Source organism: Onychostruthus taczanowskii, unplaced genomic scaffold (genome assembly GCF_017590055.1).
Source record: "Onychostruthus taczanowskii isolate IOZ18803 unplaced genomic scaffold, ASM1759005v1 scaffold12, whole genome shotgun sequence".
Taxonomy (NCBI): Eukaryota; Metazoa; Chordata; class Aves; order Passeriformes; family Passeridae; genus Onychostruthus; species Onychostruthus taczanowskii.
The window spans coordinates 170,185-191,346 of NW_024498351.1; the positions used below are offsets into that span (position 1 = coordinate 170,185).

General features: G+C 38.0%; 2 protein-coding genes across 4 annotated transcripts in view; one reads left to right on the forward strand and one right to left on the reverse strand.

The window, feature by feature from the left end:
• Window positions 1-8,192, reverse strand: part of TBCK (TBC1 domain containing kinase) — an 88,206-nt gene extending 80,014 nt beyond the window's left edge. The window contains exons 1-3 of one of the 2 annotated variants that reach the window (XM_041395822.1): window positions 8,165-8,192; window positions 4,370-4,604; window positions 2,022-2,094 (exon numbers count right to left, since the gene is read on the reverse strand). In XM_041395822.1, the coding sequence (XP_041251756.1) occupies window positions 2,022-2,094; window positions 4,370-4,562 (266 nt within the window). In that variant the 5' untranslated portion in view covers window positions 4,563-4,604; window positions 8,165-8,192. Of the gene's footprint in view, window positions 1-2,021; window positions 2,095-4,369; window positions 4,605-7,857; window positions 8,145-8,164 lie in introns of those variants that run through there. The other variant, XM_041395821.1, reaches the window with a different exon arrangement.
• Window positions 8,193-8,416: 224 nt separating this feature from the next.
• Window positions 8,417-21,162, forward strand: part of AIMP1 (aminoacyl tRNA synthetase complex interacting multifunctional protein 1) — a 32,325-nt gene continuing 19,579 nt past the window's right edge. The window contains exon 1 of one of the 2 annotated variants that reach the window (XM_041395814.1): window positions 8,417-8,536. In XM_041395814.1, coding sequence (XP_041251748.1) covers window positions 8,535-8,536 — 2 coding nt within the window. In that variant the 5' untranslated portion in view covers window positions 8,417-8,534. Of the gene's footprint in view, window positions 8,537-10,225; window positions 10,463-21,162 lie in introns of those variants that run through there. The other variant, XM_041395815.1, reaches the window with a different exon arrangement.

Consider the following 21,162-nt stretch of genomic DNA (forward strand, 5'->3'; position numbering starts at 1 on the left):
AAACGACTTTCTGCACTGTGACAGAACACAGCAGCAAACACCTGAAGCTCTGATTTCCAGTATTTGGCCCCTACATGCAGCTGATTTATTAGAATTAGAAAACCGGGGGAAAGTCTGAAGATAACTGAAGAAAGAACATAGCTGCATTTCTTTTTTTTAAATATAATGCACATATTAAAGAATGTATGCTACACCTGATGCATGACTTCAGCAAAGATTAACTGCAAATAACTACCAAACAGCTGTATGGCCTGTTTTCCAAAATGTATAGAAACATAGACTGTCCATAATGTAATGTCTTGAATTTCAGCACTGACATAATAGAAGATTTCCTGCTGACTTCACATCAGCTTGCAGTACAGGTGCAAAGGACTTAGGTTACTGACAAGCATAAGGAAAATTAATCTAGAAACCAGAGGAGCAGTTTCTCACATTCCATAAGCAGTTTCAAAAATTAATTGCAATAGCACAGGCATCAGCTCCGGATGTGTAGCCAGCTATGCTATCACTGACCAATGGAATCAGAATTCATAAAAAAGCCAAATATTTCCTCCTAAGGTAATTGATATAGACAGATCACATAACTAATAAGTGGGAATTGGTCCTCCCAACTTATCTCTGGAAGTTTCTGGGTCTTCATAGGAATAAAAAATTCTGGTTTCATAAAAAAATAAAAGGAAAAGGAAAATGTCAATCTTGCAAGAAACATCATTTGAAATGAACATAATTTATCCTTTAGCTATTACTGCAAAAACTAATTCACAGTAGATGAAACATTATTGTCTCTAAAAACTGTGGATACACATACAGGCTATATTGTAGCCCTTATCCTCAAGTGTTACAACACCCAGAAGAAATCCCAAGTGGCTCATTAAAAGAAAGATCTAATAGTAGAACAATTTACTACAGCAAAAACTATCTCAAGACAAGAGGAAAAAATAAAGCCAAGCTTTGTGCAACTACATTAAACAGAGCCACAGCCCAAAGAGCTGAACTAACATGACAAACCAAGGAAGTAACTTCTTTCAGCAACCAAAACCTGAAGTTGCATACCTTACCAGCCTATCCAAAAAGATCAAAAAAGTCTTTCTGGAGGCCTCAAAAGACATGCTAGGATAAAAGGGCAAAATCATGTGCATATAGAGCACATCTGCTATCTGAGGAAGTTTTGAAAGGGAATCTACATAATTATACTGCATCAAGCAATTCAAAGCAAATTAAAACAGCCACATGGAAGCCTTCTCCAAAACAGTCTAGAAGGAAGCAGGCAGTCTGGGCTGCTTCTCATCTGACACCAAGACACACGTGCTCAAAGAACAGTGTGAGAACTAAATAAATAAGGAATGAAAAGAGCTCCCGATGCTTCATCTGTTTCTGGAACTTTGCGCAACAGGAATCTGATACAAAACTTTGTGAAGAACTATAACATATATCACACATGAAAAACCCTTTAGACCTAATACCTCTTTATCTTAAGAAAAAATGGAAGCTGTATTTCCCCAACATTCCTCAAGCCACAGCCCTCTGCAACACACACTGTCATAAAAGTCCAAGCTCACAAAATGCTTACACAAACACAGGGGATATTATCTGACATCTTGTCCACCTCCTACAAGATAAATTAATAGATTTCTATAAATAAAAAACACACACAAAAATTCTATCTGTTCTAGTGAAAGCTGTATTTCATCATCTAGCAGACTTAACCTTCACATTAATTCTTACAAAGTTCTATATCCTGTCATAGGTCTGATTTTATTTTTGAAAGGAAACCCCAAAACAACAGTATTTTCTGAGTTACAAAGTATTTCTTTCAATTTTAAGCAAGTTCCCCATACCAAAATTTCACAGAAATTAGTACTCCCACTTTGGGTGCACATTTTTTATCTGCTAAACAATGTCTTTAGGTCAAACAGAGTAAAATTTAGATAAACCAGTAAAGTTAAAAGATGGTCCAGGATTTTACCACAGATGATATGTGAAATAGTGATGAGTGGATTTGAGTTAGCTTGACACCTCACCTGACAGGCTTTCTTTCTCGTAGCAAATCTTCCAGACTCTTCTCACAATGTTCAGCTGCCACAACCAGTCTCTCTAATTTGAAAAAAAAAAAAAAAAACAAAACAAAAAACTGTAGAAGAGGACTGGAATCCAAATGAAACTCTGAGAGTAGAGACTTCTTGTTATACCTATTTGGCAGATGTTGAAGTATTTTGACATACATTGTACAGAGAATTACACATAGATAAACGTTCCATGATGTACAGCTTATGGATAACACCACTATTTTTTGTTTATGGGATACAGAAAATTATCTTCCCAGTTTCCTTCTGCAAAGCATTGTCAATCCAACAATCCACACATCCAGTAATTTCCTAACAAAAATTTTCAGATTGCCATCTACAATGGTAGCATAGATTTTTAAAAAGTTTAATTTTATAGAAGAAAATATATTGGAATGTTTTTCTTTTATTTTTATATTCTCCCTTTGAAAGCCTTTTGTGGGGGAATTTATATATCTAATTTATTTTTACATTGTTTTCCTAGTCTGCTCTCACATTTCTCTGCAAGAGTGTAAACTGACATTTGCAAGCAGAACTCCACAAACCTTTTATCATTGGGCAGAGAACTGACACATGGAAAGTTCTGCCAGTATCAGAATGATAAAATTTGCTGCCAAATTTCCCATATTATACCAAAATTCGTAGCTGCCATTCTAACGATTGTTAGAACACTCTCCTGACTTCATGGTTACACATTTTATTTACTATCTTTTAAGTTACTTCAACTATAAAAATTAATTTTTCCTTCATTTTTATACACACACATAAATCTTCATGTAATTTACTTTTTGTAATCAAAAAGGCCATGTTTTACTATTTATTTTTTATTTATTATTATGTTAGTTAATACTTCCTAACCTTTCATCCCAAACAATATTGTAATAAAATCCCAGGTTTTGTTTCAAGCAGTACTAGTAAAAACAAATGAAAATTATTAAATTTTCTAGACCTCCTGACTGCATAAGTGAAAAATTACATGTTTGAGGGCAAAGAAAAACACATAAAGAACTCCCCGACCGACAGAATACTACGGTATCTGGAGTTGGCAATATCCTAATTTGGTAAAAATCTGCAACATTTCATCAGACTGCATTCTAAAAGGGGAAAAAATTACTTGCCCTACTTTATGAGAGCCTGTAGATAATCAAATACGTACAATGCACTTTTGTATGAGAACAGTGTTGATTTAAAAGTTAAAGGTGGTAATGACTTAAATTGTCACAGGTGTTGCAGCCTTTTTGTGGAAATTAAGTGCTGCAGTCCTGCTGAGCTTGCAACAGAATATCTAGAGCAGAAAAAAAACAACAGAAGTTTTATTTGAGCTAACAAAAAGTGTGGTAACAGGTACTGAAAAAAACCTTTCAAACCTGTACTAGAATAAAGTAACGCCTAGTGGGAGAAATCTTAAAGAAATCAAAAGTTAATAATACAGGAAGCTTGCAGCCAGGACATGAGATGACAACACCAGCTGCAAATCAAGGACAAGAAACCTAGCCATCACATGAAAATGTCCACAAGATTAGAACATGGGTGTAGGAGTTCACTGTCACCATCACATTTTCTGGAAAAATCCCCTTGCTCAGGATTTCTTTCCTGAAGCTGAGAGCCTCAGAGAAAAAGGAAAACAATATTATCTCATTAGCTTCTGCTCTGTTTTGCTGCTTTAGAATGTGGTTTGGAGGTTGTTTCATTGGTTTCATGTGAATTGTTTTTGACTTATTAGCCAATTGCAGCTAAGCTGTGTTGAGGCTCTGGAGAGAGTCGTGAATTTTTCGGCAGTATCTTTTTAGCCTTCTGTCTGTATCCTTTCTGTATTCTTTAGTATAGTGTAGCATAGTATTCTTTAATATAATATAGATAATAAAATAATAAATTAGCCTTCCAAGAACATGAAGTCAGATTCATCATTTCCTTCCCGCCATGGTGCAGCTCACAAATACAAGAGTTTACCATCAAAAATACATGTATTTCCATATTCCACACAAAGACATGGCAGAGCAATTCAGTTCAAGAATCTCAGTAAGGTATAAAAAGAAAGACATTCTTAGCTTTTATCTGTTACTGAAACACAACAAGACAGGACAGACAACTAATCTCTTCTTTGAGTCTACAGAGAAGAAGCAAAAGAGCCAATACCACCAATCATAGCAAAGATATTCAGGAATTTTGAGACTGAAAACTGGCCACTTGCTGGTGCTGTAAAAGCAGTACTCTGCTCAGTCACCTTAAAATATATTGTCACCAAAAAAACCCCAAACCCAAAATCGTAATCTTACAAAAAACTTGCTTGTTAAACAGATACTCACCATGTTTACCTCTGGTAATGTCAACGTACTGGCAAAGTCTGGGATGGGTGATTGTTTTAAGGATTTGAAATCTGCCCAGAATTTTTATGGAGTTAGGTGTTAGAGGGAGGCCATTACTTCCACAGACATCGTGTGGCAGAGCTGAGGCAAAGAAGGTGGAGGCACCCATCACAGTGTCCTTTAAAGGAAACATCTTTTTCACAAAATCTTAAGCCCTTCCGAGCAATTCGTGTTCCTTCAATAGAGAACACAGAGTAAAAATTTATCAGCAAAAGATACAGACTCAGCTAACTAGCTGTTTACAAAATAATGCAATTAAGATTTTTTTTTTTTAATTCCTTAGGAATTCACACAGGAGAAACAGAAGACTTAATTTGGTCTCAAAATTGTTCTTTCTCTAAGGGAACAATCTTGTTCAAAGCACAAAATTCCCAGTAAAAAAAGACTAAATTTATTTGTGAATCCCAACTGAAAGCAACTCCACACAGGCTGCACAAAGTTCCTTATATACTAAACATGGTACATGCAAATGGATATTATGAAAGATACCTTCTGTTTTAACTAACACAGTCCAACTTAGGATACAAAGCAAACATAAAAGACCGATTCCATTTGTGGGTTTTTTCCCCTGAAGAAACACAGACATGAGATATGTACTTTTACATTCTAATAAATATCAAAATAAATCATATTGAATACAAATGTATAGTGTTAAGGAATCAAACTTAGAAAAATCCAAAATAGCTTTGACCATCAGAATATTTATATTAGTATTTGTATTAAAAGTCTTATTTATAAAGATACAATACTTTCATATCTCATGGACATTTCATAATTTTTCGCAGAAGATTTATTTTAGGATGTGAACAATACACATTACAGTTAGATTTTTCCACTGGAAAGACACCAATTGGACAGAGTGCAAGCACAAAGATTTACTGGCATGCAGCAGGTTCCAATTGGAAACCCATAAGTGTGTATTTATAAGAAGAATCCCCACTCCTGTAAAAACATCTGCCAAATAAACTACTCAACGTCAGAAAGAAAATATATATTAAACACTTAGGAAAAAATAGCTTAGTTTACAGATTCAATTATAATCTTGCTTGGCACAGTGATCCTCTAAGGCTTGCTCTAAAATAGAAGAAAACCAAGTTATTATGATTAGAGTGGAAGGGAGGGGGAGTAAGATTATGCCTAGCAGCAAGACACATCATGCCTCGAAGAAGGTAAATATGTAGTGTACAATATATCTATTGAGGTAAAATAATGTCGGATAATACTTCTTTAATACACTGTATCTGCATTCAGCTGACACTTAGAAAGGAATTTTAATTAAAAAATTGTTAAATCCTATCAGTTCAATAACCATTTTAAGTGTTTGAACTTTCCTAGCAAAACCTACAGATCACTTGGCTTACAAGGAGGAATTACAGCACCTGGAATTTGCTCAAGTAGGCAACTGCACACTTATCACTCACCCCTTTGGCTGGAAACCAGATGGGCAAAAAGCAAGACATGACATAAACAAACAACCCTTCCTGTCACCCACCTAAAGGAATCAATAAGGAATTTTAACAGGTATGGAACAAAACACATCCTCTTACTACAGAGTTAATTACAGGGAATCCATGACAGCAATGAAAAAGGCTTTCTCTGGTATCAGCAGCCAGTCAATTGCTACCCCCACAGCCAAACTCTGATCTCTCCTTAATTCTCAACTTACATAAATTCCAGAGACTGAGTTGAAAAATAAAACAAGTAACCCCAAACTTAAGCCTTCTACTGCCTTTAGAAAGGGCCACATATTACACCTTAAATGAAAGGGGCTTTTTAACAATTTTTTTTTCAGTCTCAACACTTCTCTAGAAACTTACTGACATTTCTAAATTCAAAAAGAATGGTTATAGATATTTTAAAAGTTCATCTGAAAAAAGCTCTTCTCTATTTTTAAATCGAGGGGGTTTATTTGTTTGGTTTTGGTTTCTTTTTTTACTCCACATCAAAGTCTGGCAGAACTATAAACACAGGAGAGTACTACCCATTGTCCTTACTTTAATGCACATAAATCTACACCTCAAAATCACTTTCACTGTATAGAAACGACACATACTGCATTAATTTTATGATTTGAAGGAATTAATCATATCCTGCAGAACCTCCCCGTCACTTTGAAATAAAAACAGGAAGAGAAGAAGAAAGGTTTGTTATTCTAAACTGACACCAGAACCAGTTAACGCAAATTCAATTTTGGGATTGAATTCTGGAAATTCAATTCTGATAATCCAAACCAGCAAGGATGGAAGAGGAAGTGAAGACTTGTCTTATTAGTGTCATCTAAAATTACTGAGTCACTGTTTCCAAAGCAGCATTCATTCCATATAGGAGAGGCAGTCTGTCACATCTGTGAAACGTGCCTGGCACGAAGGTTAGAAGTCCAGGAGTGGATTTGTTGCATCCCACCTCTGAACAGCCTTTCCCAGTTCCCTACCTTCATCCAAATCCCCCTTTATAGTACACAAAAACACTCACCAACATTCTCAGCAAACTCAGGAAAAAAAAAAAAAAAACCTATAGAAATTCCTGTTCAATATTCAAATTAGCACTGTTTTGAAAATCTTGCAGCAGGTACCTTTTGGTGTCCCAACACGAGAAATAAAATACAAAGTGGAACTCCACCTATTGAGCAATTTATTTGCTCCTCCAAATATGTACAGCTCTCAGAGAGCAAATGTTTTTTCTTCAGACGTCAGCCTTTTCTAGAACCACCACTTCCAACTTCCTCACTGCAGCAGTGCTAAGGCGACTGAGTTAAGGGACACTAAGAACTTTGCCCTTAGGGAAAAAAAAGAGTCAAAACGTAAAAAATCCGATTCTCAGAAGCAAATACCGCACATACAAAGAGACCAACCTGAATGAGTCCATCCAGTGAATTGTGTCTATAAATTCATAAAGCATCCACATGCAGAAATAATGGCAAGTAGCCCTTTTAGGAACTTGAAATGCCTACTGACTTAAATGCCTCCTGAGTACTCAGGTGCAAATATTCCTTACCTTATGAAGGCAGCTTTTCTGAATTAAAAGATAATTATACTGCTATTAAATTACTTTTAAAGCAATTGAGAGCAATTTCAGGAGAGCAGGTAGCCTAAACATACTATACTTAACACTTTTCCATTAAATCATGGTATGCTAAACAAAGTGGGCCATTTCATTGGAAGAAATTCTTCCACAAAATAACTTTGCTCTTATGTCTTAAAATATTCCTGCTACAACTACAGTAGTTATTATTTTGATAAAATAACTAAAGTAGAATATACAAGTCTAAGTAGTGTTGCTACTTCACAAAACAACCTGAAATTGAGTGATTTCACCAAGTTTATTAAAATGCAGAATAGGTATCAAAGAAAAGTTGAATTCTACTACATCAGTGCCCTAACGAAGACCTAAAATGAGTTTTGTCACCCTTTGATTTATCCGACACACACATCTGTTCAGGAACCAAACCCGGCACCAGAGAGATCGCTTTTGCCCGGTTCTCTGAAGGACTCACGGAAATCCTGGGGACCCTGCTCACCCCTGCGCTGCCACAGACAAACTGGCCAGAGACCCTGGGGAAAGGAGGGGCACGGGGAGAGGATGGGGAAGGGCAGGGGAAGGAGCAAGGGGATGGGGATGGGAGCAGGGATCGGGAAGAGGAGAGGGATAGAGGAAGGGGATGGGGATCCGGGTGAGGATAGAGGGACGGACAGGCAGAGGACCGGGAAATAGGGAAGGCAAAGGCTCCGGAGGTACCTGCGCCAGCGCCGCCGCCCCCGGCCCCACCCCGCCCGCCCCCGTGATGTCACTGCTCCCCGCCAGCCGCTCGCTGTAGGGCCATAGGGGCGACCTGCACAGTGCCTGAGCTTCCTTTTTTCCCAGGGTTATTGAAAAACACAACAAAAAAACCCAACATAAACCAAAAATGAAAAAAGAGAGAGAGTTTAACACCCTTCCCCCCGCGTGTGTGCGTGCTCTGCCAGTGCTCCGGGCGCCTAAGCCCTGTGCGTGCTGGGGGAGCGAGGCTTTCCCGGGCGCCTGCTTGCAAACGTCAGGCGCTCGCCGGAGCAGCCCCGGGAGCGGGTCCTTCTTGCCCGGGCGGGCAGCGGCGGCGGCTCCTCGGTTCATGTGAGTGTCCCGGCGGGGCCGCGGGCCCGGCCCGCGCCGCGCTCTCCGTGCCCCATTGCGCTGGCCTCGCCTCGCCGCTCCCTCGCCAGCCGCTGGGAAACGGCGCTATGGGTGCCCCGCGGGCCGGGCCGAGCTCCCCGCGGTGGGTGGGAGGGAGCCAGGCGGGGCCCCGCTGATTTACTGCTGCTAATTTACTGCTGTTAATTTGCTGCGAGCCGCCGGCCAGCGCGGGTGCCCCGTGGCGGTGGTCGCAGGCAGGCCGCACTCGTGGGGGAGTGCCGGAGTATGGGGATCGGAGGGCGAGCCGCAGGAAGCGCCGTTTCGGCCATGGTTTAATTCATCCCAGGGAGTTTGTCCCGGGGCCCGAGGTGCGCTCCGGCTGCAGGGCGGCGTGGCACGTTCAGGGCCGCGCTTTGCGGTTCGTCTCCGAGCGGCGGCGGTCCTTTCTTCGGTGCTGGCGCTGGAATGGCCTTTGGAAGCGGCGTGGGCTGTGCCGGCAGATGCTGTGTTGGGCCGGAAAGTGCATGCACGGGAATAGCCACTGGCGTTTGCTAAAGGAATCGTAGATGCTGCCTCGCTTTTGGTTAATTGTATAAGTGCTGTTATACTCGCGCATAGCCTAGAGTGAGGAACAGAGCATAACCCTGTGTTTGGTCCTTCCTCAGCAGAGGTACAAGGTTTGACATACAGCACGTGTTCCGTGCAGGGACGCGTGCATTGGATCCACAGGGATGAGCTTATGGTTGTGTTGCCAGTCCACAGCCCCCCAGCCTATGGCACCACTCCTGAAGCACTGTGCCTATTGGGTGTCTATCAGTATTAAATCAATATATATCATTACTGTGTGAATCAGATAGTCCTGTACCTGGGGCTCATCAACAAGTGCTCTTGAGCTGGGTTTAGCATCTGGCAAAATAAAGGCAATACTACTGCAAACTGAGTAATACTTTCATTTTTTTCTCATTCTGATTCTTTAACTCAGAGATTTTTATTTTCTTTTAAGTGAAGTCATTGCTTTTCACAAATGGTTCTGGGATTCAGGATACTTAGGTGGAATCTGCAGTAAGGTGAGGCAGTAGAGATTAAATACAGCCTCCCAGTTTGGTATGTCCTTGCCATTCACCTGTTATATTATCCTCCAGTTATGTTTAAATTTTATTACACCCTGTTGGAAAGAAAGTCCAAATTATATAAAATTAAGCAAAACCAAAGTCTGAAACCCGAGTTTCTAATACTGGGTGTTACTAAAAGGTATAAGGCCTTAGAAATGACTAACAGAAAGAACTTTGCTAAATGGTTGGTAAAGTGGGAGTTTTGGTTTTGGGGGTTTTTGACTTAATTTTTGCAGGGGGGCAGTGTTGTAAATTGTTAGGTAGCCTCAAGGGTCATTGCTTTTCAATACAACTTCATCATAATATATTCTCTCCACCTGGTCACTCCTTAACAATATATTCCAGTTGCAGTAATTTTGACTTATGAGAACATTTTGCAATATATTTGTGAGTTACTTTGATGTTTTAGCAGCACTGAATCCTGAAGGTCCAAGGTGTTGAAGGCAGAAATTATTCTTAAAACTAGTTTCAGCATGTTTGTGCTCTAGAGTGTCTCTTTCCTGTGGTAACTGTATGCATATTGTTCATACATTGCTCTATCTTTGTATCTTTGTTTATTTTACACCTTTAAATGTAGAGAGGGAAGGAAACAACTACTGATTCTCCAGACTGAAAGCAGTGGATTGTGTGAAGAAAATGGTATTGAATGGAAAAGGATATTTGCTAAAAAAAAAATCTGTGCAAATCTTAAAATAGTCCATCAGATTGGAATAATAAGACTCAAGTTGCCTAGAGCCTTGAAGACTTGATGCTTCTGATAATGAAGCATACTTGAGTGGGAAAACAATCTGAAAAAGAAGTCTAATGCAGAAAGGTATGATGATATAGCCTTCATATTGTTGTAACTCTAATTCAGTATGAATTTAATAATGGCAAGTTAACCTAGGGTCTCTTTATTGAAGGAGGGTTAAACAGTCTATGGATTTTTCTTAATCCTCTCAGTTTTGCAGCTTCCCTGCCCTTTCCCCATTAAAGTAGAATAAATAATTTTATGGATGTCTTGTTACTCTGAAAGAACTTGATATCAGACTGAAGAGTGGATCTTGAATTGACAAGAAGTAACACATTGAGATGCAAAATAGGACATAAATGTTATCCCAGACCTGTCTAGACCAAGAATGAAAAAAAGAATTGTTATTGTGTGCCTACAAATCCCACATACCTTACAAGTTCCTATGAACATGCTTGGGAAATACCTATATAAAAAATGTTGTAAAGCAGTTATCGTTAGAAGGATTGGTCAGGTGTACAGAAAGACAGATCTGGTAATGACCACAGTATTTCTGAACTTTCCTGATTATGATCTGATTGCTTTATGTCACAGCTATTAATTGATGTCTGTCTCTTCTAAGGGAGTGTTACCTAAAACCTAAAGAAGGTAAAATGCTAGCCAGCACAGAGAAAGGGAGGAGTCAGCACAGAGGGCAGCTGCTAGGAGCATCAGATGTGAGGCAAGCAAACAGCACCTCCTCCTCCTTGCAGTGGTGTGAGTTGTGTGATGTCAGTCCAGCAGAGACCCCCAGAAACCCCTGTGTTCTCCTGAATAGTTACCTGCATGGTTCTTACCTTCACCAGGAAAAATTTCTGCTGTTAAATATCCTGTCATGCTGGGGGTGAGGGGAAGTCAATGTTTATTTTTCATTTCCATGGTTACATTAGTATTAAACAGCAGGGGGAGGAAAAAGGTCTCCAATGGCTTTTTTTTTTTTTTCTCCAGTATGATGGAAGCTATCCTTGCTCATAATTTAATATAGTCTTAAGAAGATTTGGATACTTCTCAAAGCAGCCTTCTGATGTCTTTTTTCTATTAATATGTTGTAATATTGAATTTTATATTTCTCTGTGCTTGGGGAGAAGTGCTTTCTTTAAAAAAAAATCCTTTAAGGAAAATTTTGAAGTGACTGCAGATCACTAAGTCACCAGTTGAACAACTTTTTCTCTTGGAGGACAAAAAAATGCTGTGCTGTCTGCATTATAATGTTAGAGGTCAATTTATTCAGAGTGAGTGTAAATTTAATACATTGGTATTTTACTTCACAGGTGGTTTCTTTATCCTGCTTTCACACTTAACAAATCTTTCATGTCTATTATGTTATCCCAAATAAGCACACTTGAGTATGTGGAAATATCACAGAAGGGCAGGTTTTTATTGCATGTTTTTTTAAGTTAAAACACAGGCGTGTAAAAGACAGAATTGTGATTGGGTTTGTAATGCTGGGTGTAACAAAAGGACCTTAGCAGAAGAGGAGCAAAAGATCTTCTCATCTACTGTAACTTAATCACTTCTGACAGATGTTTGCCTAGCCTGTTTTTAAAACCTTCCAGTGATGGATATTCCACAGCCTCCAAAGGCAGCCTGTTCAATCTATTACTCTTACTTGAAAGTTTTCCAAAACTTAAATCTTGCTTTCTTTTTCATGTCTGCATTAGACCTGGTGAACAGTTTAGTCCCATTCTCGTACCAACTTGCTTTGTCTTTGAAGAACAAGACCAGGTCTCCCATTTATCTTCTCTTCTGTAGACTAAACAACTGGGCTTCTTTCAAGCTTTTTGATCTTCTTTGAAGTGTCTTGAAAAAGTTGAGAGACAGGAAAGGGGAATCTGAACAAAGGCAAATCTCTGTGCCAGTTGTAGGGGGTCTTGAGTATGTATGAGTTCAATGTGAACATTGCTTGGGCAGCCTCTTGAGCAGCTGAGGCAGTTTACCTATAAAAAATTGTGGCTGGTCAGGCCTTTCCTGACTTGCTTCTCCCTTATTCCATCCTATGTCAGTCAGACTTGCTTTCTGGAGAAATTACAAGTTTGCACTTTTTTTTTTCTTTAAACTGGAGCAGACAGGTGTGGCAGGGCGGTAGACTCCCAGCTGAGGAGTTGTTCTTTGTAGTTTTTGTGATGTAGTGTTGTGTTAATTGATTGAGTTGTTAGTTGCCTTTATGCCTTTTGGGCCATAAAGTTTTCTAATGGTGAAGTCCATAACAAGCTTGAAACATGTTGCAAGAATGTATTTTCCTCCTGAAAATACAGACCCTGTGGTTACAGTCAGTTGAATAGATTGATAGATGAAACAAGAGAAAGTGGTTTTTTGAGCATAATAAAAACGTGCTAGTTTGCTTGGGCAGCATGATGGCTCCAAATGTTTTGAGATTGTCACCATGTCCATTTGAGTATTCCTAAACTTTCCAAACATCCATGTTTACATTTAAATAGGAAAAGTTTCATATCTGAGCATGCTCTGTGCTTCTAGCAAATGCTTTTAAATTCAGTACTGTTAGAAATTTCTGGGCAGTTATAACTGGTTTTAGGCATGGCAATCACTGTCAGTCTTGATTACAAAGTTCAGTGTGCCAGATTCCTGTTCTTTCTAGGGAGCAGTTGCTTATGTTGCAAATCTCTGGACAACCTCAACCAGTGCCTCACCACTCTCAATTCTTAGGTTCTTATGTCACTTAATATAAATTAACAGCCTAGAAACTGTTCTTTGACTTCCAGAACTGTAGAGAGGGAAGATTAAACTAGCATTCCTATTACAAAGCAACATGTACTGTGTTTAATCATCATCTGCTAAACACAATTCATGTAGAACTCATTCGTGCCTCAGAATTCTTAAACGCTGACAGAGATTCTATTCAGGATTAGGAGAAAATTGAATTCCTTGCAGCTGGTAATGCATTAAATATCATCAAAAATTGCCTCAAGTTAACACATGTATTCTTGAGGTCATTTGCTTCAATCTTTTGGCATAAAACCCCCTATTATGGAAGACTTCTATTTCCATTTCCTTCTCATCGGGAGCTTTCTCAACATAGCTGAGTACAAATTAATAGTGTAAAGCTTAGTTTGTGACTTCAGGACCCTCTCTCAGAAACTATTCATGGCCATTGGATCTGATTTCTATCCCAGAGTGTTTCTCAGTTACAGTTTAATATACAGCTTTGTAGTGGCATCTTGTTTCAGACTGTCAAGATAAGTGGACAGATAATTTCAGCAGTTGATTTGTCTGGGGTAGCTGGGGACTGCTGTTCCCCCAGGAGTGCAGGAGCTGGTGCATGGCATGTGAAAGGCATTGCATTTGGCTTGCTTGCAGCTGCTCTGGAGGCAAGGCCCTAAGTTCACCTCTGTGAACACATCTGCTAGTCCTACTGTAAGGTTTGAAACCTTTTGTGTCAAGGGCTCTAATAATTGGTAACAGTCGCACACTAAGGAAGTCACTGTTGCCAACTAGGATATGACACTGAATCGTACCCCAGGGAAATTAATCTTTTCTTAGGGGTTCAGTTACCCTTGCTGCATCACAATGGGTAAGTAATTTCACATCCAAATGACCCTGTATAAAATAATGCTCATGATAAGACCTAGGCACACACAGATCTTTTCTTTTCCTTTGCATTTTATTGAAAACTTACCTGCAAATTAGTACTTTTGAACATGTTAAACCAACATATGTCAATTGAAAAAAATTGTTTAAAAATTATTGGATTTTTAATAGAAGAATTTGGAACACGGCAAAATTAGAATTTAGTTTAGTTTAGACAAAGTTTGTCTTAAAACTTCTTTTGTTTCTGTAGTTTGAATCCATAAATGACAAATGGCTATTCCCCAAAAGCTGCTTGGAGGATTCTTCTGTCAGAGACTATCAGTCTTATTAGCTGACATCTCAACATCCAAGATGAGTGCACAGGGAGTTAGTTTGCTTTTGTGAATTTCTGTTTCCTGCTGCACAGATCAGCATTAAAAGAGAGGAAATAATTTTCCTCCTAGAAGTTTTAAAAGCTGTGAACCCCAAGTGCTTCTCAGTGCATACAATTACAAAGGAGTGGTAGATGCTGCTGGCACGTGGTTTTGAAGTGACATGAAACTGCTTCTGGCTGCTGAGGATTAGTTGTCAGTCCACTTTAGATACAGAAGTTCATTTAGACTTTCCATTCCACAGCTGAATAAATTATTTTCTCTGCACAGGGTTAGTTAGTATCTTTACAGGTTTTCATTAAAATAACATCCTATTATGTGAGTAAATTCAGCATTGGAAAGTACAATTATTTGTGTAGTGTGGTTTTTTGGTGTTTTTTTTTTTTTTTTTTTTGTGTGTGTGTAAAAAAGGTCCTGCGCAGCTGCAGGCTCAAAGTTCATCAAGGACTGCTCTTACTCTGAAAATTTTGTTTGACAGCTTTGTTGCTCCCTATTAAAAGACGTTTTCCATTATCCTTGCCTTGTTTACACACAGATGTGCACACATGCTTGCATGTTGTCAGTTCCTGGGGTAGCTGGGGACTGCTGTTCCCCCAGGAGTGCAGGAGCTGGTGCATGGCATGTGAAAGGCATTGCATTTGGCTTGCTTGCAGCTGCTCTGGAGGCAAGGCCCTAAGTTCACCTCTGTGAACACATCTGCTAGTCCTACTGTAAGGTTTGAAACCTTTTGTGTCAAGGGCTCTAATAATTGGTAACAGTCGCACACTAAGGAAGTCACTGTTGCCAACTAGGATATGACACTGAATCGTACCCCAGGGAAATTAATCTTTTCTTAGGGGTTCAGTTACCCTTGCTGCATCACAATGGGTAAGTAATTTCACATCCAAATGACCCTGTATAAAATAATGCTCATGATAAGACCTAGGCACACACAGATCTTTTCTTTTCCTTTGCATTTTACTGAAAACTTACCTGCAAATTAGTACTTTTGAACATGTTAAACCAACATATGTCAATTGAAAAAAATTGTTTAAAAATTATTGGATTTTTAATAGAAGAATTTGGAACACGGCAAAATTAGAATTTAGTTTAGTTTAGACAAAGTTTGTCTTAAAACTTCTTTTGTTTCTGTAGTTTGAATCCATAAATGACAAATGGCTATTCCCCAAAAGCTGCTTGGAGGATTCTTCTGTCAGAGACTATCAGTCTTATTAGCTGACATCAGCCCTCTCAACATCCAAGATGAGTGCACAGGGAGTTAGTTTGCTTTTGTGAATTTCTGTTTCCTGCTGCACAGATCAGCATTAAAAGAGAGGAAATAATTTTCCTCCTAGAAGTTTTAAAAGCTGTGAACCCCAAGTGCTTCTCAGTGCATACAATTACAAAGGAGTGGTAGATGCTGCTGGCACGTGGTTTTGAAGTGACATGAAACTGCTTCTGGCTGCTGAGGATTAGTTGTCAGTCCACTTTAGATACAGAAGTTCATTTAGACTTTCCATTCCACAGCTGAATAAATTATTTTCTCTGCACAGGGTTAGTTAGTATCTTTACAGGTTTTCATTAAAATAACATCCTATTATGTGAGTAAATTCAGCATTGGAAAGTACAATTATTTGTGTAGTGTGGTTTTTTGGTGTTTTTTTTTGTTTTTTTTTTTGTGTGTGTGTAAATAAGGTCCTGCACCTGCAGGCTCAAAGTTGATCAAGGACTGCTCTTACTCTGAAAATTTTGACAGCTTTGTTGCTCCCTATTAAAAGATGTTTGCCATTATTCTTGCCTTGGTTACACACAGATGTGCACACAAACTTGCATGTTTTCAGTTTTTTCTTCAGGTGTAATTTGGCCCACGTAAAGAATGCCTAAAGGTTCTGCCTCAGCAAATACCAGCAGCTGCTAATGTGTCTGAAGGTAGAGGACACTGTTTCTTTCAAAATACATCTGCATGAGGTCTGCTCAGTGCTTTTGTGAGTACATGATGGTTATTTTTAACCTGAGCACTTGTTTTAATTGAATGGTTAAATCCTGTTTTCCTTTAGCTGCGCTACAAGACACTACTTTTACACGTAGATAAGCTGATATTAATGGAAAAGTAGTAAATTTCAAAGGTCTCTTTTAACACACTTACACACTTAGACTATGTAAGATAACAGTTTCAGATATTAAGAGCATTAGGAGCTCAAATGTTCCTGTGAAGTACCTAACCAATACCATTATTTTGCAGACTATTGCAAACATAAAATACATTGTTTAATGATATTCTTATTCTCAAACTTCAAGTTTCTAAGGAAAAGATATTTTTGAAGTGTCTGCTTAGCAGCTAGGGATTTTGACAAGGATCTTTATCCTTATTGCTATGACAAAAGATGAATTGCAGATTTTGAGGGATATTTTAAAAATACATCTTTGTTCTCAACTGAAACTTCTCTTAGGGAGAGAGTGTAAACAGCTCTTTCTTTTCCTTTCTGTAACTGCTCTAAATTAAGGAAATAGTTTGTGACTTCAGGACCCTCTTAATGTTAATGTTCGCTTTTTTTAAGATAAAGTTACTAAAATCAGTAAAATGCCTGAGAAACTTCTTGGCATCAACAGGTAGATTTCAGTGCAGTTCTGATTCTTCTCTCTGATTTATGAGTAGTTTACTCTGTAGTTACAACAGTAATCTAAAGCTTTCACTTTCCCGGTAAAACCCTAGAGGGTGAACCACAGTACAGATTCTTTGAGTTCCTGTGACATATGCTGACCTTTCAGACTTGTCCAGATGCAGCTGAGTCCTCTTAAATTTCTGAATTTATAGGCATATGTGTGTGTCTGTAATTGTAAAGTTCATCACCTGTCAGAGAAGTTTTATGAGGATACTTTGAGGCATGAATAGCAGATACTTTTTAATATATATATTTTTATTTGTGTATGCACACACATTTATATATAACCACAAAAAACCATAACAAAATGAAAGAAAAACAAAATGAACAAAAAACCTTGTCAGTTTTTGATGTAAGTTTTCTGTTCCAAAGACCTGGATGTATTTTGTGTTTGGAAATCAGTGATTACAGTCAAAGAAATGAGGCAGTGTGTTGTGGGCGTTGCATCTTTTCCATCATGGGATTTATTGTGGGAATTTCTTGTGCACGTGGCGATAATTTACTGAAAGATTTTGATAGTATTATTAAAATATTAGTGCAGTGGGATTTGAAAGATAAACATTGTTGAAAAATCCATAAGGCTGTCCAACTGTTTTGGCATATGAGCTGCTACTTAAGCTGCAGCCTGCACTACAAAGCACAGCCAGATGAATCTCTAGGGCACTTGCAGGGACCTGGCAGATGCAGTGGGTGTGGAACCTGGTGAGACTTCAGTCGAGCGGCTCAAAGAAATTGCTTTCCTTGAGCTGTGTTGTGAGCCATCCTTGGCTGTTCAATTACTGGGCAGACTGCTCAGGTAAATAAATTAAGGTGTAAATTTTGTTACAGACCACATCCAAATGCTTGACTGCTATCTTAACCTGGGCAGAACTCCTTAAGGGTGATCATGTCTCTGCTTTGTTTAGTCCTTGGAGTGTCTCCTCAGAGGTGGGAACACAAAGTTGATTCAGAATTGGGCTGAGGCAAGCATTAGTAGAAATTTCTCCCTGAATAGACATTTAGCATAAGTTTACATCAGGAATGTGAATAAAGCTGCAAGTGCTCTTAACCTTTTGAGTGTTGCAGCTGTAGTGTGTTAAGGTATGATGCAGTTAATTAATACAATATGGCACCAACTAAAGTCTTGAAATAGAAATTGAATTAAAAAGATTTTTACTTCTGACTATTGAGTTTCTAATGAGCTCTACCATATCAATCCAAGACATCACTTTTAATGCAAATTAGGCCAGTCAATTTCATTCATTATATGTTGTAATGTATGCTTTACTTCCTCATTCATTGCTTCTCATAGGTTTGATTTTTGCCAGTCTCATTAATGCTATGACTTGCTTGTAACTTTGGTGCATCATTCCCTTTCAAGGCAGACTTGTCTTCACGTTTAAAAATAGTCATTACTAAGTAACTTCTGTTGTCTCAAAATTGGTACCAGTGGATTGGCCTTTTGTTGTGTGATGTTCCATCATATGTTTAAAAAATCTCTTTCATGCTGCAGTGTTTTTCAATATGAAAAAGTTCAGTTTTCTGTGTTTTTACTATTTACAGCCCTTTAAAATTGGGAGGGGTAGGCTCTTAGGACTACTAAAAGGACCTGTCTGCAGCTGGGATGGAGCCTGATTTATCTGGCAGCCAGAAGGGTTGGACTGTAGTCTCCAGAGCTAGCAAATCATTCCACAGAGCTGACATTCCTGCTTGGATGGACTGTATTAGACATTTTGGTGTTTGAAAATCTGCAAAGCAGTTATTCTGACTTCTTCAGTGCCAAAGATGCGAGTTGAAATAACATACAGCAAAAATTTGCAACTTTGCCTACTAATTTGGTGCTTGGCAAATTCCTTTCAATACTGACCACACAGAAGCTTATAGACAGGGAATGCATAATAAATTGTATTTAGGAACTAAAAGAAAAAAACCCCAAAACCAAAAACGGGTTGTTTGACTGCTTAAAACCCCAGTACAGTTTGGGTAGAATGGAAGACAAGATCTGATGTCCTGCAATTATGAATCTTTAAAGCTGTGCTGACATATTTTCTAACACCCTCTTAACATTTTAGTCTGTAACTTCATTTTGTTCATATTAAAAAGACCATTCTTTTTTTAGAAAAATATAATTTTTCTAATTTTTTTCTAATAAAATTTAGAAAAATTATTTTTTTTAGAAAAATACTAGGATAGTAGTTAAAAATTCATTTGATCTTTTGTAGTACCCAAATCTCTAGTGCCCGGCAGGGAATCACTGGTCTAGTACTGCAAGTCAAAAATCAGGTTCCATCATGATTCATTTGATAACTTCTAGGTCTGAATTAATCTACCAATACTGCTCAAATTTTGGAAAAAAACTCAAAACCAAACTAGTTGTGGTTTAGGTTTGGGGTTAGGAGTTGTTTTGTTTTGTTGATTTTTTTCTTTGCTTTTAAATTTTTTTTTGTGGGTTATTATTGTTTCTTTTGGGGGTGATTTTTGTTTGTGTGTTTTCTGGGGGTGGTTTTGTTTTGTGGCTTTTTTGTTTGGCTGTTTTTTGGGTTTTTTTAAAATTTTAATTTTGCTGTTACTTTTCAAGTGTTTGCCATTGTTCTGCCAGAAATGTTTTGATAGGTCTCTTTTGCCGTATGTGGAGAAGGACCTGGGTGAGCATCTACTTTTTGAATACTTACACACGCATTTGCTTAAGGCCTTGGATTGTATTTTTAGATGTGTGAACTTTGTGCTATTCAGGAAACATACATTCTTCCCTTTCAGAGCTAACAATAAACTTAATCCTGAAAGAGAGTTGGGCTGGTAGTTAAATCTTCACTGATATGTGCATGCCTCAAGTGTGCTTGAAATGGTATTTAAGTGTAAGTGCACTATGTCTTTTTTTGCTCCATTATAACAAAGAAATGATGGGTTTGATAGTAATGCAATGCAGAAGTACCTAATACTTAAAATTCTTCTGTTTTCTTTCTCAGCATTATATTGGTTGTTATTGATAACTGCCTATTTGTATATGGATTTAAAAGGCACATTTTTTTTGAAACTGTTTTGAACAGCTCCATATTTGACTTTTTTTTTTTTTTTTATTGAGGATTTTTTTTTTTTTTAATTGAGGAATTTTTTAAATTGAGGAATTATATTTTTCCACATGTAAAACTGTGGAAAACCTGCATTTCCAATAAATAAATCTGGTTGTTTTCTGTGTGTTAAGGGTGGAATCATGTGATCTTTTGGAACTTCGTTTCCTGAGAAGGGATGTATGGGTATAAAAGCCATGATTGTGTTTTACAAAATATAACAGGTATAAAGCCAGTGAAATACCCAACCTTTTGTGGTAGTAATGAGTAAAAGTGCATGAAACTTACTAAATGTACCTGATTTCCAAAATGTTTTAGCAACAAAACTGTTTAACTGAAAATTTGTAACAAAGTGTTTCAGGCCATTGCTTCCCTAAGACAAGTGGGGAACTGCTTCTGGTTTTATTTGCATTACTTAGAGTGAAGTGTGGTAGTGATCAAGTCAAAACTAAGATTTGATTTCAAAACTAATTAGTTGTAGCTCTGCTGTGTTTTGGCTTGGATTTTTTTATATGGTTTAAATTTTTGGAAGTTTGAAAACTGAAAACTATCTTAAGTTTTTCTACCAAAAATGTGAAATCATCAAATCAGGTATTCTAAATATTAGCAAAAGGTGCTGACAGCATCAGGCCTAGAACATTTTATCAGAAGTTAGAAGGAGCCTTTAAGACAGAATTGATTTATAAAACATGAATCTCTCAGTTCTCCAAGATGAGAAAATACGGGATGAGTTACAACAGTTGCCTAGTTGCAGTGCTACTTTGATTCAGCCAAAGAAAACATACTTCTGGTCTGCTTTCTTCTGTTTTGATCTGCTAACTGTTGTTCCTTACCTTGCAGAATAAAAAGGTGTGATGTGAGATTCTCAAATCTGGTTTACTGTATCCTCACAGTTCATAGAAGTGCAAAGCACAGGAAAGCAGAATCTGGCAAACAGCTGGCACATTCTCTTATGTTTATGGGTTTTTGTAAGATTGTGTGCCAGAAAGGACCATACTCAAAAAAGATGCTCAGATAGAAGCTTTGAACACACTTCTTGTAGAAACAGTGATTGTTGGTACTTGGACTTTTAGAGAGAGTAGCATACTTTGCTATATAAGTTGGCCACAGATTTGCAAAGGAAGAAAAAGAGTTTAATT